This window comes from Mytilus galloprovincialis, chromosome 11, assembly GCF_965363235.1.
Source record: "Mytilus galloprovincialis chromosome 11, xbMytGall1.hap1.1, whole genome shotgun sequence".
NCBI lineage: Eukaryota > Metazoa > Mollusca > Bivalvia > Mytilida > Mytilidae > Mytilus > Mytilus galloprovincialis.
Window position 1 is genome coordinate 19,554,838 of NC_134848.1, and position 18,202 is coordinate 19,573,039.

General features: G+C 32.5%; 1 protein-coding gene across 4 annotated transcripts; it reads right to left on the reverse strand.

Moving 5' to 3' along the window:
- Window positions 1-1,013: 1,013 nt before the first annotated feature.
- Window positions 1,014-18,128, reverse strand: LOC143051823 (uncharacterized). Of its 4 annotated transcripts, none has more exons than XM_076224791.1 (5): window positions 18,087-18,128; window positions 14,732-14,846; window positions 13,105-13,276; window positions 9,592-10,031; window positions 1,014-6,070 (listed from the first exon to the last, which is right to left on the reverse strand). In XM_076224791.1, exons 2-5 carry the CDS (start codon window positions 14,780-14,782, stop codon window positions 3,788-3,790), a joined length of 2,946 nt encoding a protein of 981 aa, XP_076080906.1. In that variant the 5' UTR covers window positions 14,783-14,846; window positions 18,087-18,128; the 3' UTR covers window positions 1,014-3,787. The 4 variants fall into 4 exon arrangements, with proteins under 4 accessions (XP_076080906.1, XP_076080908.1, XP_076080907.1 ...); XM_076224793.1 differs by lacking the exon at window positions 18,087-18,128 and adding an exon at window positions 17,883-17,999; XM_076224792.1 differs by lacking the exon at window positions 18,087-18,128 and adding an exon at window positions 17,840-17,895.
- Window positions 18,129-18,202: the final 74 nt, after the last annotated feature.

Genomic DNA, 18,202 nt, shown 5'->3' on the forward strand with positions numbered 1-18,202 from the left:
ATATGACATCTTCTTATATCTATCTATGGCTCAAACCGAAACGAGACGGGATAAAAAGGGATAAAAAACACACTACTTCTTTAATATATTTATAATGGGCTTAATATGAGTCAGACTGTGACAGAGAAGAATAGTGGGTCGCATTGGGGTATAAGCGTGACGCGGGATTGCCGTTTTTTTGTAAGCGTGACACGTGAAAGTTAAATGATTGTGGGAAATGAAGTCTAGCGGGACACGGAAAATTACAAAAAATGAGAACTGCATAGTATAAGCCGGATACGGGAATCTGACAAAACAGTAATCGGGATACGGGAATCTGACAAAACAGTAAGCGGGATCCGGGATCAGAACCCCCAATGAGACCCTAGAATAAGATATTTATTTATCTTCATCCTTTTGTTACAGTCATGCCTTCAATAACAATGTATCCCATGCATGCATTTTTATATTTTTGGTCCCTTTTTCAAGTTTGTGGGGTCCAAATTTATAGACAAAAGTCCGGCCTTATGGATATTTGGGGTTCTTTGACATGCTGAATCTAACCGTGTATCTAGTTTGGGAATTTTTTGCCAAGTTACCGAAATAGCCCACATAGAGGTCCAAAAGGTCTAAGATCCTCAAAAATGAATTGTAGCATGCATGTCGTGTACAATTACCCAAATGTGCATGGTTTGACCTCTGCGGTAGTATCCACTCGCGGATCTAGAAATTTTCATAAGTAGGGGCCCACTGACTGCCTAAGAGGGGGCCCGCTCCAGTGATTCCCTATATAAGTAACCAAATGTTTTCCCAAAAGGGGGGGGGGGCAACTCCCTGTCCCCCCTAACCCCTCCTCTGGTACGAGCTGTGCATTACGGATCACTTTTTTTTTTGTATCAAGGGTGCTCTACGTCACGTACCAATGCAAACAAAAAAGTTCGGCCACACACCTTACATTTCATGTTTTAATGACTGTGGATAATTTACGTCACATGCCGTTTCACCTTATACAGTAAAAATCATGCAAGCAACAATCGAGTCAAGAACATTTATTCTACCAAAAACTATCTTTTTTCATAATATGGAAATTGAAGCAGTTGAAGGCTCAACAGTAGAGGAGGAACGTGATGATGAATCACAGAAAAAAACATCTAAAGTTAAGAAGTTTGAAAAGCTATATATTTGATGAAGAATGAATGAGGAGTTTGTATTTCAATTTGAAAATACATTTATCATAAATCCTAAAGTCATCAACTAAGTTTTTGAATTTGTTTCAAGTGCATTTATCACATACTTCTACAATAAAAATTCCTCGCATCTTCGAAAATTCCACATCAGAAATGACTGCACTAATAGTGATAATTCATCGCATCTATAGTTGAAATGGATCGCTTTCAATAATCGATATGCTATATTATGTTGCTTTTATAACACTTATTTGAACTTTAATGCTATGTTTGTACATTATAAAGACATATCACAATGAAAATATGTTAAAAATTACCTTCAAATCAATTAATTTTGTATTTTCAAAACGTAAACAAATACAGTTTTCCCATGATCCTTTATTCTACAATAGACATACCCGCATATGACAGTGAAAATGAACTAGCTGGATTCGCACTTTATATACACTGTATATACAAAGTAATAAATTGCTTTGGTGAGCACAGCTGGATACGACCGCAGATGTCCAACCATAAAAAGTTGGGGTCAAAATTGACACAATATTCATGCTTGATACAGGTCTAGAGGTGGAACCAAATTATTCATACATACTTCAAATTAGTTATATGATTTGAATTTATATTCAATTTTTTGCCTTCGTGCAATACATTTTTCTACTGCCAATTGATCCCCTCCTTTCCAAAAAAAAAATGTATAAAAAAATTTACCCCAGTTTTTTGCTTAAATTGTGAAATAAACTTTGCTGTTGAATATCAACCCCCAAAAAAATATATTTGAAGAAATTTTCTTTTAATTTCTGAAATCTGAAAAATTGCCCCCCCCCCCCTCCAATTTGTTTACTTCCTCCTTTCCCTTATTCCCCCCAAAAATTATTTCCCTCAAGATAAGGTCAATATCTCAATTCAAATACATCATAAAAGTTTTAAAATATAAAATGACATACATAGTCATGGCTAAAATTAATATCAATTAATAGTAATTGCTAAAAATAAATTGACAGCTAATCACCTCAAGACAATCGTCAATCATCATTTCTTAATACAAAATTTACAAGTGTAAGGGAGGTAATCAAACAGTGGTCTTAAAATTGATTTGGACTACCTTACCCTTTAACTGCTTTTAAATTGTCTCAATTGTCCTTTAACCAGAAAAACATGTTGTTTTTTTTTGTCCCTTATTCCTAAACAGTTGGGACCATTATCCCAAAAATTAATTTCAACCTTCCTTTGGTAGTTATAAACCTTGTGTTAAAATTTTATTAATTTTTAGTTACTTAGACTAAAGTTATTATTTGGAAACCATCTGTCTTTGGACAACAATGACTCCGCCGTTGACATGATACCAATATACGACCAAATTTAAAAAAAAGATTGTATAAAATCAACATTAGTCGAAATTAGTTTTTTGGAGAAACTCCTGAAGAGTCAACTGATAATAATTGAAGGATATCTAGAAAAGTATACATATCTTCACAAATGAGCATTTGTGCACAATTTAGATTTTCTATCACTATGAAGATTTAAAACAATTAGTGCACACACATACACATGACATATGTTCTCTTTTTTAATGGCTTATTGACAGAAACAAAGAAATAAAATGCTTTAACTGAGATATGTCTTGTTTGTTGTATTTTCGATAATGCAAATGTTGAAATTAAAATAGCAACACTTTAACATGCAAGTTTTGCAAATATTCAAAGTCAATGAACCATGACTGAAGGTACATGGCTAAACAATCTCCATGGAAATGAGTTGTGCCAATGCTAATACCGAGCTGAATGCTGCCACCTGAAACAGCATACCTATGTCTTGCTTTTTGACTCTGTCAAGCAAGACAAAAACAATAATTTTCACTTTTTTCACAATAGACTTCAAAGTGGGCACATCCAGGCCATGGTGATATTGTAAAACTTTGATGATTTTGTGCATTTTTTCAGACCTACAACATGTACAAGATTTAGGAACAGTTTTGGAAAACCTTAGAACCAAATTATTTTATTATCAAAATATGCAAAGGTCAATATAAAAATACCTAGCCACAACAAAATTCAGGATCAAGGTAGGCATCTAAAGAAATTTATGCTTATAATATATGCTGTTAAAAATTAGGGGAAAATTGGACCAAAAATGACTTTTCATCATGAATTATAATGCATAATTCAGGTATCTTATCTCCAAAATTTATACATGTATTGTTCAGTGCAAAACAATGCAAAAAAGAAATTATTCTTTGTTTAAAAATAGTAATTTCAAAACTGTTTCTTTGTGAAATATGCAATATTTTGATCTGCTTTAAAAAAAATATTCATGATGTTACAATCCGAGGTCCGATTTTAACCTTTGGAGAATTGAGTCCTTTGCTATAAACATTTGATTATTTTGAAATGTGAATGACCTGAATATTTGTAACATATTGAATTGAGGACTGAGAGGTAGAAACTCCTCACAATTTTCTGTTTTGTTCATGTAGATACAATTATTATATTTGATTAAAAAAAATTTTTTTAAATTTTGAGAGCAATTATCATTTGTATGCATTATTTTTGAAATCATAATGATTTATTTCTTAACGATCATGTAGTAAATAAACACAAAACTTTCTGAATTTTAAGTATAAATTAAGCCTGGCTTTGCAGTTTAAGAATAGATTCCACAGCCTGTGAAGTTAACGTGTCACAGATTATAGCATTCTGTCCGTCTATTTCAACCTGATAGATCACTTGGTTACCATCAACTGTAATCTCTTCCTGCGGCAAACTTATTTCATCATACATAATTTCAACTCCCTCTTCATTCAAAATTTGCACAGTCTGACCACCAGTTACGTCAAATTCATTTTGTTCAATATGAATAACTTTAATTTCATCTGGCATTTCATGTATTTGAGCAGTAGTATTAGCTTCAATTTCCAACTGGAGGTCCTCTTCACTGTGGAAATTTAAGTCATAATCATATTCGATGATTTCTACGATTTCTGTGTTCGTTAAATCTGACACTTTATCGATGGTACGGTCCAAGCCTTTGGCAGCACAGTTTTTAAAATGGCTGTCTTTCTGAATATGAGCTCGCACTTTAGAAGCTTCTTTGAATGGAATATTACAAACTTTGCACCTATAACGGAAAGGGGTAACATTGTGTTTCTTCTTATGAGCTTTTAGTTGAGCAACTGTATCCCATCGTGTCCCACAGATTGAGCAAACATGAGTTCTACTCTCATCATGATTTTTCAGATGCTCTTCATATTCGTTCTGACTTGAGGAGGGTTTTCCACAATGTTCACAAATATAAGATTTAAAACTGAATTCTCCGGCTTTGTCAATGTGGTCTTTAAGAATGTGATATTTTTTGCCTTTGTAGGTACGGAACTCCCTAGGACAATATTCACATTTAAGGAATGGTTGTTTGACATGTACCCTATGGTGCTGTAGTAAAGTCTGCCTCATTTTAAATGAGCGACCACATTGTTCACACACGTACATATTGTCAGACTTCTGTTGATGAGACATCAGATGACGTTTCAATGAACTACTGTGACGGAATTTCATCTGGCATATGCTACAATCGAATTTCTTTTCTTCAAAATGTATTTCTCTGTGGCGTACTGCATTACATTTGAACCTGAACCATTTCCCACAGATGTCACATATACCTGGCTCTGTCTGGGCTGACAGGGCTTTACCATACCGCTTCTTATGGGTGTTGTAAACATGCATTTTGACGTACCTCTCAGTTTTAAATTTCTTGTTGCACAAGGGACAAGGAACCTCTTTTTCAGTCAGGTGGACTTCTTCGTGTCTTGAAAGTTGTGCTTTTGTAGTAAATACACTTCCACATGTATCACACATGAAGTTTTTCTCCTCCTTCAAGAGGCATCTGTTACATTCTTCATTAGCTAGAACTCTCCTACAATGGCGGCATGGCTTGAAGTCATCATTATCAAGATCATGCATTCTTCTCATGTGCCTACGAACCAACCAACATTTCTTGGCTTTAGCATTGCAAACTCCACAAGACCAGCGTCCAGTAGATGGCTTTGTATTTTCACCTGTATCATTATCCTCTTTGGTGTCAGATTCATCACCATCAACTTCTAAATCTTCTTCTTCGTCATCTTTTATTTCATTTTCTTCATTCTCGCCATCTGAATGATTGTGCATAATAGCATCATATAAAATTGATTCATCATTTTCATTGTCTTCTCTAAGTTTTTCCCCTTTTTCAAATGTGACCCTTGACTTTTCTTTATCGATGCTATCTTCCTTCAGGACTTTTACATTTCCTCCTTTTTCTATTTCTTCTTCGTCATGCAATTCAAAATCTTTCTTCATAATTTTACTTTTATCTGGTTCAAGGGAATCAACAATTTGGTCTCCATTTATTTCATTTGAATCTTGTAATTTCCTTTTAGAACCTCTTCCTTGTTGAATCTGACCTGGTTCCTTTTGATCAGGTTTTTTAACAGATCCAGTTTTAAACTGGTTCTTTGCAAACTTCTTATCTGGTTCTTTATCAATACCTTTTTTCTTACCAATTGTCTTTTCTCCAGCAGAGGAGAAATTATCTATCATTTCCTGTTTCAGTTTTTGCCTGGACGATCTGCTCCCTGCTTCAACCAAGGTATCCTTGTCTACATGTAAACCACCATATGAGTCATCAAGATCTTCTGGTTCTTTCTTAATTTCTTTAACTTCTTGAAAGTCTTCCTGCAACCATTTAGGCAGGACAACTTTTCTTCCACTACGTGATGTCAGAACTGCATTGGTTTTTGCTGATTTGGGTGTTTTTATATCTGAAGATTTTTTACCTGTTTTATTTTTCAATTTCTTGTCTATTGTACTAATCTGTTCATCAAGGGTTTCTACTGTTTTTCTCAGTTGACTATCAGTAATTCTGTCTTTGTCCTGAAAGACAATGAAACAAGGTTCACTATCAGTAATTCTGTCTCTGTCCTGAAAGACAATGAAACAAGGTTCACTATCAGTAATTCTGTCTCTGTCCTGAAAGACAATGAAACAAAGTTCACTATCAGTAATTCTGGCTTTGTCCTGAAAGACAATGAAACAAGGTTGACTATCAGTAATTCTGGCTTTGTCCTGAAAGACAATGAAACAAGGTTCACTATCAGTAATTCTGTCTCTGTCCTGAAAGACAATGAAACAAGGTTGACTATCAGTAATTCTGGCATAGTCCTGAAAGACAATGAAACAAGGTTGACTATCAGTAATTCTGTCTCTGTCCTGAAAGACAATGAAACAAGGTTGACTATCAGTAATTCTGGCTTTGTCCTGAAAGACAATGAAACAAGGTTGACTATCAGTAATTCTGGCTTTTTCCTGAAAGACAATGAAACAAGGTTGACTATCAGTAATTCTGGCTTTGTCCTGAAAGACAATGAAACAAGGTTGACTATCAGTAATTCTGGCTTTGTCCTGAAAGACAATGAAACAAGGTTGACTATCAGTAATTCTGGCTTTGTCCTGAAAGACAATGAAACAAGGTTGACTATCAGTAATTCTGGCTTTGTCCTGAAAGACAATGAAACAAGGTTCACTATCAGTAATTCTGGCTTTGTCCTGAAAGACAATGAAACAATGTTGACTATCAGTAATTCTGGCTTTGTCCTGAAAGACAATGAAACAAGGTTGACTATCAGTAATTCTGGCTTTGTCCTGAAAGACAATGAAACAAGGTTGACTATCAGTAATTCTGGCTTTGTCCTGAAAGACAATGAAACAAGGTTGACTATCAGTAATTCTGGCTTTGTCATGAAATACAATGAAACAAGGTTGACTATCAGTAATTCTGGCTTTGTCCTGAAAGACAATGAAACAAGGTTGACTATCAGTAATTCTGGCTTTGTCCTGAAAGACAATGAAACAAGGTTGACTATCAGTAATTCTGGCCTTGTCCTGAAAGACAATGAAACAAGGTTCACTATCAGTAATTCTGGCCTTGTCCTGAAAGACAATGAAACAAGGTTCACTATCAGTAATTCTGGCTTTGTCCTGAAAGACAATGAAACAATGTTGACTATCAGTAATTCTGGCTTTGTCCTGAAAGACAATGAAACAAGGTTCACTATCAGTAATTCTGGCTTTGTCCTGAAAGACAATGAAACACGGTTGACTATCAGTAATTCTGGCTTTGTCCTGAAAGACAATGAAACAAGGTTCACTATCAGTTATTCTGGCTTTGTCCTGAAAGACAATGAAACAAGGTTCACTATCAGTAATTCTGGCTTTGTCATGAAATACAATGAAACAAGGTTGACTATCAGTAATTCTGGCTTTGTCATGAAATACAATGAAACAAGGTTGACTATCAGTAATTCTGGCTTTGTCCTGAAAGACAATGAAACAAGGTTGACTATCAGTAATTCTGGCTTTGTCATGAAATACAATGAAACAAGGTTGACTATCAGTAATTCTGGCTTTGTCCTGAAAGACAATGAAACAAGGTTGACTATCAGTAATTCTGGCTTTGTCCTGAAAGACAATGAAACAATGTTGACTATCAGTAATTCTGGCTTTGTCCTGAAAGACAATGAAACAATGTTGACTATCAGTAATTCTGGCTTTGTCCTGAAAGACAATGAAACAAGGTTGACTATTAGTAATTCTGGCTTTGTCCTGAAAGACAATGAAACAATCATCTCATTATGGCAATCTAAGTAAAACACATCTTTAATTCAATTACCTCATAAATTTACATGTTAATGTTGTAACATATAAATTTAATTAGAAAATGTTCATCATGTTCATGAGAGGTTTATTTTTGCAAATTTCACAACTAATGAATTCACAGTAGTTGTTCTAAATGTAACAAGAATTCTGATAGTATTGCATGACAATACACAGTCCCCTAATGATTAAAAATTCATTGTACTGGAAAAAAATGCTTATTGATCTACAATATGTATAAATTGCTATGATGTAAACTGTCAGACTGTATGACAAATATTAAGTCAATATCTTTAAGCATGATGAAAAAAAGTGAGGAAAACTGATTATCTAATTTTCAAGGACCATAACTCTGCACAAAATCATCATATCAGAACAAAATTCAAACTTGATCTCTTACTTGTCAGATAAACTATCTACCAATTATATATGGTCAATATCTTTAAGTATAACGAAAGAAAGTGTAGAAAACTGATTATTTGAGTGAATTTTTGAAGTCAAATGATCATAACTGTGCACAAAATCATCAGACCAGAATTAAATATAGACTTGATCTGTGACTTGTTATGATAATGCTATTTACCAATTATCAAATCAATATCTTCAAGCATGACCAACAAAAAGTGCAGAAAACTATTTTTTGAGCAATTTATTTAGTCCAGGGAACCTTACTCTGCACCAAATATCAAATTAATATCTTTAAACACAAAGAAAAAAATGTGAAAAACTGAAATGCTGGGCTGATGGTCAGTCAGGGGACTTACTGAAATAAGTGATTTTTAAATCACTTATTTGAGTAGCAAATTTGAAGTTTTGTCACAAATTGTGATTTTGTAGTTTTACCAAAATTTTAAACACATATGTTTAAATAATATCTTTTCATTAATAAAATTGAAAAAAATGAACTTTTTGCTTCTTTTATGTAGCAAGGTTTATGCCTTTGATGCTATCATTTATCTGCAAATTCTATTTTAGTTGAAAAAATGCTATAATAATGGCTTTACACAATGAACTGATACTTTCTTAACAGATTTTTCCCAGCAGTGGGAGTATTTTTCCTGTAAAGTTCAAGGTTTCATCTTTCAGATTATGTAATAAAATTCTACTGTTCGCGATAAAAATTTCACTGTTCGGGGGTGTTGAAATAAGTGGGGGTTATTAAAATAATGATACTTAAATAAGTGATTTTTGGGAAGGAAATTGAGGTATGATACTTAAACAAGTGATTTTAATGTCATTATCCTAGATTCAGTACAAGGTCATCACCTGAAATGACCTGGTCATCCTAGACAACACAGATGTTGGTTCTGATAATTTTAGAAACATAATTAGTCCCTGGATCATTAGTATTCTATATTTAAAGCTATAATAAATTTAAATCACTTCTTCTAGTGATTAATTTGTACTACTTAGATAGGTGATTATTAAAGAAAGACAACTCTTACTTTCAACCTTTAAGGAAATAATGTTACTTAAATCAGTGATTTAGAAAATCACTTATTTAAATAAGTCCCCTGACTGATGGTACATGACCAATAAGGTAAGTGGTTAACACAGAATGTTTTAAAATAAACATGGTCAGAGTTCAAATATGTGATTGTTTTGCAGCAATATTGCCTATATAAATGATATACATGTAGAATGTATCGATATACCCTTCAACATTTCCCTGAATAGGGTGTAGTGTATAAAAGTAGGAACAATTGTTGCACCAATTGAAATTAAAGGCATTTTATGTATACCTCTTTCTTTGGTCTTCCTATTCTCCTTACTGTCTTACACACTGTTTCTATCTGTCTATCAGTCATGTTACTGCATAACTCAGATTCATCATCAATCTGTTTAGGATTGTGTGTAAATAAAGAAGAAGTTTCTTGATTGGCTGAAAGACAGTTTTCTTTTTTTGACTGAGGTGCTTTCTCATTAGACTCTGTGGCAGCCTTGTTCTGAGCAACAGTTTCTGTTTCTGCTACAATATTGTTGGAAAAAGACAATGTTTTATTTTCAGAACTGTCGTGTGCCAACAGTTCTGTTTGGATCAAATCCGTGGGAGATACATCTAGTTTGTCATTTTCAACATTTCTCATTTCAATAGAAGAGGTGTCTACATCCACATTCTCTGATAGTTTAGTAAAAATCTTCTGTTCAGTACTAAATTCAATTTCTTGTCCACCATAATGATCTGTAAAAGGTTAAAGATTATATAACTGAATATTATAAAGAAATTGAGATGTAAAAACTAGTTTTGATTGGATGACTACTGCAATCCATTTTACTGTTAGCAGACAGCTAAAGTCATTAGCATTGGCATTGTGCAATTGGGTATGCTCTGTTATATTAATATTGCATAATAATAGGAATACACATTTAACAGTTCTTACATGCATGAAGTATTTTCACTATTTGTGATTCATAATTACAAATAACTATTTAATCTGCAGCAAGTCTCCAGGAAAATTACATTTGTAACTGGTAAATCCCCAATATATGGTGGTAAGTCTTCAAATACATTACTTTTCCAGTTATTTCTATCTTTTAATGATTGATAGGTGCTTAACATACAGGACAAAATATAACAGATATTTTTTTTGTATTATCAGAAAAACAGTTTGAAGAAATATTAAAATACTTTGCTTTGTACTAGATGACACACAAGGATATAAATGTTAATTTTGTTCCACAATCAGCCATAATAAAAAAAAACAAGAATGTGTCCATAGTATACGGATGCCCCACTCGCACTATCATTTTCCATGTTCAGTGGACCAAGAAATTGGGGTTAAAACTTTAATTTGGAATTAAAACTAGAAAGATCATATTATATGGAACATGTGTACTAAGTTTCAAGTTGATGTGACTTCAACTTCATCAAAAACTACCTTGCCCAAAAACTTTAACCTGAAGCGGGATGTATGGACGGTGAACGAACGGACCCACAGACCAGAAAACATAATGCCCCTCTACTATCGTAGGTGGGGCATAAAACTTACAGAAGTTATTTCCTTTCATAATGTAAATTTATAGAAGTTTCTCTCAAGTGTACTAGTCTTGCCAGATTTTTTAGAAATTTATATCAAAGGTTGACCGTTCATACCAGCAAAGTCTGGGAGGATCCAAAATCAATGTTATATAATTTTTCTTCAGGAGTTATTTCCCTTGGAAATATAAATTCTGCCATAAATTAACCAGATGCTCCGCAGGGCGCAGCTTTATACCACCGCAGAGGTTGAACCCTGAACGGTTGGGGCAAGTATGGACACAACATTCAAGCTGGATTCAGCTCTAAATTTGGATTGTGATTAAATAGTTGACACAGCATAGGTTTCTGACACAGAATGAATGTGGTCTAATGAACTTAAAATACTTTTTTTTCCTTTGAGCAATTCACTATGCTGTTGAATATTAATCCTCTCAAAAAAATGTTTGAAGAAATTTTCTTTTTATTTATGAAATCTGAAATGATAAAAATTTAACCCCCCCCCCTCCCCATTTTTTTTTCACATCCCCCTTTCCCTTTTTCCAAAACTGATCTCAATTCAAATTCCTAATGGAGTTTGCAACAATAACTACTCATTTAAATACATCATAAAATATTAAAATGTAACAAAAGGTGCTTGTTATCACTGAATGGTAAAGATTGTTTTAATTTATCAGTTGGTAGTAAAAGTGAATATACATTGTATGTTGTATAAAACAATGATTTAAGTTGATTCAACTACTATTCTGGACAAAGAAAGATAACTCCAATCAATTGAAAATTTCTTGCTATTGCACAATATTGTGCAATTAGATATTTCTTGCTATTGTGCAATACTGTGCATTTGAAAATATTTGCTATTGCACAATACTGTGCAATTGAAGATTTCTTGCTATTGTGCAATACTGTGCAATTGAAAATTTCTTGCTATTGCACAATACTGTGCAATTGAAGATTTCTTGCTATTGCTGAATACTGTGCAATTGAAAATTTCTTGCTATTGCACAATACTTAATATAATTATTTTGGATCCTGATTTGAACCAACTTGAAGACTGGGCCCATAATCAAAAATCTAAGTACATGTTTAGATTCAGCATATCAAAAAAGCTCAAGCATTCAATTTTTGTTAAAATCAAACTTAGTTTAATTTTGGACCCTTTGGACTTTAATGTAGACCAATTTGAAAACGGGACTAAAAAATAAGAATCTACATACACAGTAAGATTTGGCATATCAAAGAACCCTAATTATTCAATTTTTGATGAAATCAAACAAAGTTTAATTTGGATCCGATTTGGACCAACTTGAAAACTGGGCCAATAATCAAAAATCTAAGTACATTTTTAGATTCAGCATATCAAAGAACCCCAAGGATTCAATTTTTGTCAAAATCAAACTAAGTTTAATTTTGGACCCTTTGGACCTTAATGTAGACCAATTTGAAAATGGGACCAAAAATTAAGAATCTACATACACAGTTAGATTCGGCATATCAAAGAATCCCAATTATTCAATTTTTGATGAAATCAAACTAAGTTCAATTTTGGACCCTTTGGGCTCCTTATTCCTAAACTGTTGGGACCAAAACTCCCAAAATCAAACCCAACCTTCCTTTTGTGGTCATAAACCTTGTGTTAAAATTTCATAGATTTCTATTCACTTTTACTAAAGTTAGAGTGCGAAAACTAAAAGTATTCGGACGACGACGACGCCAACGTGATAGCAATATATGACGAAAAATTTAAATTTTTGCGGTCGTATAAAAATTGCATTGTAAGTGTTCTGAAGTGTGTTCAATTTTAGCTAGAATCTTCAGAGATATATTTCAAATGTCTGAAATAAAGATACACTATTTTATTTTTTGCATCAAGACAAAAAGACACACTAGTATATGGTTGGAAGGACAGAGGGATGAACAGACAATAAAGTATATTTCCCTTTATCCTGTTTATTATCCAACTAGCTTGAACAAAAATATTCGAACATTTTAATTTAATCGGCTGAATTTTGTGAGGTAGTTTCAGAATAATATATTTTAGTGTATTTATAACTCAATTCTATCATAAAATAAAGTGTTTTGTGTTGCTGTTAGTACAATACTCTTTCAACCACTTGAAAGTGAATTTTATTTCGGCTGATACATCATCCTTTTACCATAACAAAAAGTAGATCTGAGTTTTGTCAGAATATTTTTTTCAGATGGGAAACCTAGGGGATTTACTTTAAAGTGAGGTAATACACTGCTTAAAAAGAAACACAATGACATCATATATTACCTTTAACAAATTTACTGAACATTTTCAGGATACTACTCTCTCCAGAATCCACCATTAATTGCTGGTTCAGGAAATCCATTCCAATTTGTGTTCCCACACAGTGTGATGTCTTACTGTCTGTGTTTATTGTCACAAACATAAAATCATCATTCTCACTTGTTAAGTTTTCACACTGAAAGTAAATATACATAAATATTACATAGGTCTATCTATTTATGGTACAAGTAAAACAAAAATAATACCCTTATCATATATGTTATGCATATATGTATTAAGTACATATAGCTATCTTGATTAGGCGTTTTCATGGAGATATACTTAGATTTTACCAATATTAGATGCATTTGAACCCCTGTGAAATTAAATTGACATCAGATTAGTATGATTCAACCAGCTACTATTTCACATATTTTATCTTAATATCTCAATCTTTAATATTCAAAATAATTATTGGATGGATAAATTAATTTCTCAAACACACATATTGAAGTCTTGGGTTCTTACAGTGTGAATACATTAACATGTGACATGTAATTGAGATCTAGGAAAAAAAATCAATTTTTGCCATCCCAGTGAGAAATAGATCAAAATGCTTGGGACATTATGCTGAACATGTTATACAGACAAAAGCACACTATCTCCTTAATTTCAAGCAAAAACTATATACTTTGGAATCATTGTAATGTTTGTGTACATGCATGTAGATGAGGCAGGTAATTAGCTTCTATAATTTTGTCAACAATGAAAGAGGCTAATTATCTCCCTTTTCTGAGTGAAAGTATATAGGAAACTTATATTTTCGAATCAGTGTAAAGTAAGCTGTTGATTATACATGAACAAGCTGATTGTCTACATTATCTGAAAAATCTATACGTTTGCTCTGATTTTTCTAGTGATTTTAAATCACCAATTTAATACTTTTGTCAAAAAAAAAACAATCTTATAATTCAATAGATATAATGACATGAATAAGAAGATGAGGCATGAATGCCAAGTTGCAAACTCTCCATCAAAGTCACAATTCATATGTAAAGTTTATTCAACTTACATTTATATGCATGTCAAATATATCATGTACATGTATATATAAATATATTTTAAGTCAAAGCAAAGAAGATTAGTAAAGTAAGCTATCATTTGATTGAATCAGACAGCTGGTTATCTCCCTTATTTCAATAAGATTCATTAACTTCTTATTCAACCATCACTTTTTAAACCACAAGTTATTTCAGGGGCCTTGATAGCCAAGTGGTTTTAGTTCTATATTACTAGTCTGTAAGGTTGTTTTATGTTTGCTTCAAAAATTCTAATAGGGAACGTATATATATAATATTAATATTGTAGTAATTAATTTAGATGTTTTGGACGGTGGCCTTCTTAAGTTTCTTTGTTCAAATTTAAATCACACGAGGCAGGTACATTACACTTCAATCAAAGGTTCTCTCCAGCTTCCTCAACCAATAAAATTTGACAGGCAAAAAAAAACACAATAGTGCTCAAAGTGTTGTTAAACACCAATCAATTAATAAATCTATTAATACAAAGTTTTACATTTGTTAGTCAGTAACAAAAAATCTTGTCAATAAGCCTGGGCTTTATAACAATAGAAAATATGTGTAGTACATACAGCATTTTCTATCTGCTTTAGGTAACGATTTCTATCTTTAGCTGTCTCCATGTTGACCTGCTGATGTAAGACTAACTTACTATTCAAGATCTTTCTAAGTTTGATTCTCCATGATCTGAAATAAAAATTTTAGGTATTGAATATTATCTATATCATGAAAATATAGGTAGTTGAAAATTAAAAAACTATTTCAATAATCATTAATGTGAAATCTAATAAATACCAAATTGCAAAGATATTAAGAAGGAAATTCAATACTGAAATTCTAAATGCAAGTTTTAATTATTGCAAATTAGATGGATACAAAAGCAGAAAAACATAGATCTACTTATGTTAGTAAATTTGTCAGATACATTGTATCTTAAAGGGTTCTGTGGAACCTTGGCTATTGTCTGGGATTTTACCCTCAAAAAGTGATTCCATTTATCAATTAATCCATTACAGGATTTTAAAATCAAACATTTTCTTTAGATATTTTTTCTTGATCTGGAATATTAGTTTTGGCTCAAGTTCATGACAATTAATCTATGGACAAAAATTGTAAAAATGCTTGGATTCTGTTGAAGTTTCATTTAATTCTATGCAATTTTGACAAAGAAATTGTTGTGTAAAAGATGTTTACCCCAGAATTTAACTTTTCAAATGCTTATAGTCATGATAGTGCAACGTAAATGGGTTTTCGTGTGTAAACGTATTTTCCTTCATAATCTGTCTCATGACATTAAACCCTGCTAGCTCAGCCATTTACGTTACTGGTAGAGAGGGTTCGGCCTGTGCTTTCGCTCCAGGACTTCTGACAGCATACTGACAATACAACGAAACAGTAAATTCAATAAATGACAGGTATAAGAAACCTAAAAATGACCAGTGATGACGATTTGCCAAGCAATGTATTTGCTCATAGAACAAATGACAAAAATTCATAAAACAGTTTCATATTTAATAGACAAAGACAACATAAATACATAAATCATATCGCGGTATCTCCAGGGCAAAAATATCAATTTAGAATTTCAATACACTTTCGAACTTCCCCTTTTTTGGACAAACAATGCGGTGAAAAATACCCATACAAGTTAACCATTTCAAAGAAGCGTTTGGCCTTAGTGCCATCTAATTGAATAAAATAAAATGATACTAGAATTTGAAGTGTCCGTTTACTTAAAATATTGAGAGCTGTACACTATTCGTTTTTAACTAAATTATAATCCAATTAATCAAGTTGTGACGTCAACCTTCCGAGACAAAATAATTATACCCACTGGTTCCCACCGACTTTGTTAGACTAGAACATGAATCTCATTATTCTATGACTAGGGAACAAAAATCGATCCAGTAAAAAAAACCATCGCATTTCCCGTTTAGTTTTCAATCCAACCAGAGCAATGTCTGAAAAACGTTTTTCAGTAAAATTGACCAGTTCAAGATCCAAAATCAAAACATGCGATAATACAAAATTCTATTTCAGAGTAATTAGGCACGAACAATCCCGTAGATTGACGACCGTTACTCCAAAATATCCCTCGGATTAACCCTCTGTCTAAATATCGCTATCAAAATGAACTCCATCTCTTTATAAACCCGAAATAATAAAATATCTAGCTAGTGTACAATTCCCTCTATTTATTCTGGAACGGAAACGTAAATTTAACATTTTAGAACTGTTTGACTACGAGATCGAAAAGAAATATATCAAATGTAAAGAAATAAATATTTAAGTCAAACATCGAAATACAAAATAAATTGAAATTTAAAGTACAACTTACCAGTACGAAAGTTTTCCCCAATCTAAAGAAATACTGCCCTGACGAGGTTTAAATATCCAAGTCTGGACATTGAGTTCAAGCACGAGATAAACGATCCCCGCGAAAAAGTGACCGGACAACTATAGTTATATATAGTATCTAAAAATAGAAAAAGGGGAATTTACGATGACCCACAAACGTTACAATAGTAACTGTTTATTTTATCCGTAAAACAAAGGAAAATTAATTAACTTCAAATCATGCTCAGTCAGTTTACTCTTTTGACCAAAAACAGAGTAAAATTTCACAAAGGTTTGGCAAAGTTATTGTTATTTCAAAAAAAAGTTTATCATCATACTGAACCATGAATTGACGCTGCCAACAGAATTTAGGATCGCTATGTCTTGTTAACGCTTTGGCGTTATAAATATGTCACAGACTTGACAAAACTGTAAACCATAAAACAAATCTCAGCAGATAATGAATTGCTTGAAAAATAAGCAAAGTGAGTATAAAACTCGCAGTAGATTCAGAAATTTGAAAAAAAAATAGCAAATAAAACATGATACCATTTGACTGAAAAGTAAATTTTGTCAATTAGATCTGCAATTACAAGCCAATGGAGAAAGAATTATAAAGCTGATGTGTTTCTTACGTCAAGTTCTTTTAATTTTTTCTATAGATTAAAATTTAAGTGTACGCCCAGGCATTATGACATAAACATAGCTGACTACTTTATTCTTTAACTTAAGAATGTACTAAAAGTTTTTATACTTTTTATGGCTTTATATCTATAAACATTTCTAGACAAATAAATTTAATATACATGTCTGGGGGTCTCGTTGGGGGTTCTGATCCCGGATCCTCCTTACTGTTTTGTAAGATTCCTGTATTCTGCTTACACTATGTATGTAAGCAATTCTCATTTATTTTTGTAATTTCCGTGTCCTGCTAGAATTCATTTCCTATTTTCACAGCACAATAATTTGACTTTCACGTGTAACGCTTACAAAAAAAATTGTCAATCCCACGTCACTCTTAAGACCCCAATGACATCCTCATGTCTCTAATTATCCACTTTACTGTTAACCAACTTATTTTCACGGTTTTCGTGTTAGAAAAATTACGCCAATTTTAATCGTCGCAAATATATTTTTCTAGTATCTTTCCTTATCAAAGTACAGTTTTGACTATTTATTGTACCAGCTGGCAATAGCTCTACTTCAGTCTACATATGGATACATTACACTAAGTTTTAGCAAGAATATTTCAGAATACACAATGTATCCTATCATGGTAATGAGGGTAAATGTTGAAGTTTATTATCTTTTAAAATTTCAGTGTTTAGTTTTTAATATCTGACCACAAATCATGTATGATATCTTTATTTGTATCTACACCCTCACTTTATTCACAATATAGTGTTAATTCTCTGGTGGCATGGCGTCACCTTCATTCTTCATCAAATTGGGTTAAAGTGTCAAACTTAGGCATTAATAAATGTTGAAACCTCTTTTCTATTTTTCAAATTGAATTAATGTTTTCAGAAAACATTATATTGAGTGATTTCAGGTAAAGTTTAGAAAGATAATTGAGGCAAAAATACAAACCAAAATTCCAAAGTCACTTTAGTATCTAAATATCAAACAAGCCGAAATGGAAATGGTTATTTTCCGGAATTAATAGAAACTTTTCGTGCAGTTTTTGAACCTATTATCATAAAAAA

What these genes read in the sequence shown, in the direction of transcription:
- LOC143051823 (XM_076224791.1), bottom strand. Translation starts at nt 14,782, where the DNA reads ATGGAGACAGCTAAAGATAGAAATCGTTACCTAAAGCAGATAGAAAAT. An exon ending in GTTCAGTAAATTTGTTAAAG is followed by an intron (nt 10,032 to 13,104) that starts GTAATATATGAT and finishes AACCTTTTACAG; the next exon opens with ATCATTATGGTGGACAAGAA. An exon ending in TAGGAAGACCAAAGAAAGAG is followed by an intron (nt 6,071 to 9,591) that starts GTATACATAAAA and finishes ATTGTCTTTCAG; the next exon opens with GACAAAGACAGAATTACTGA.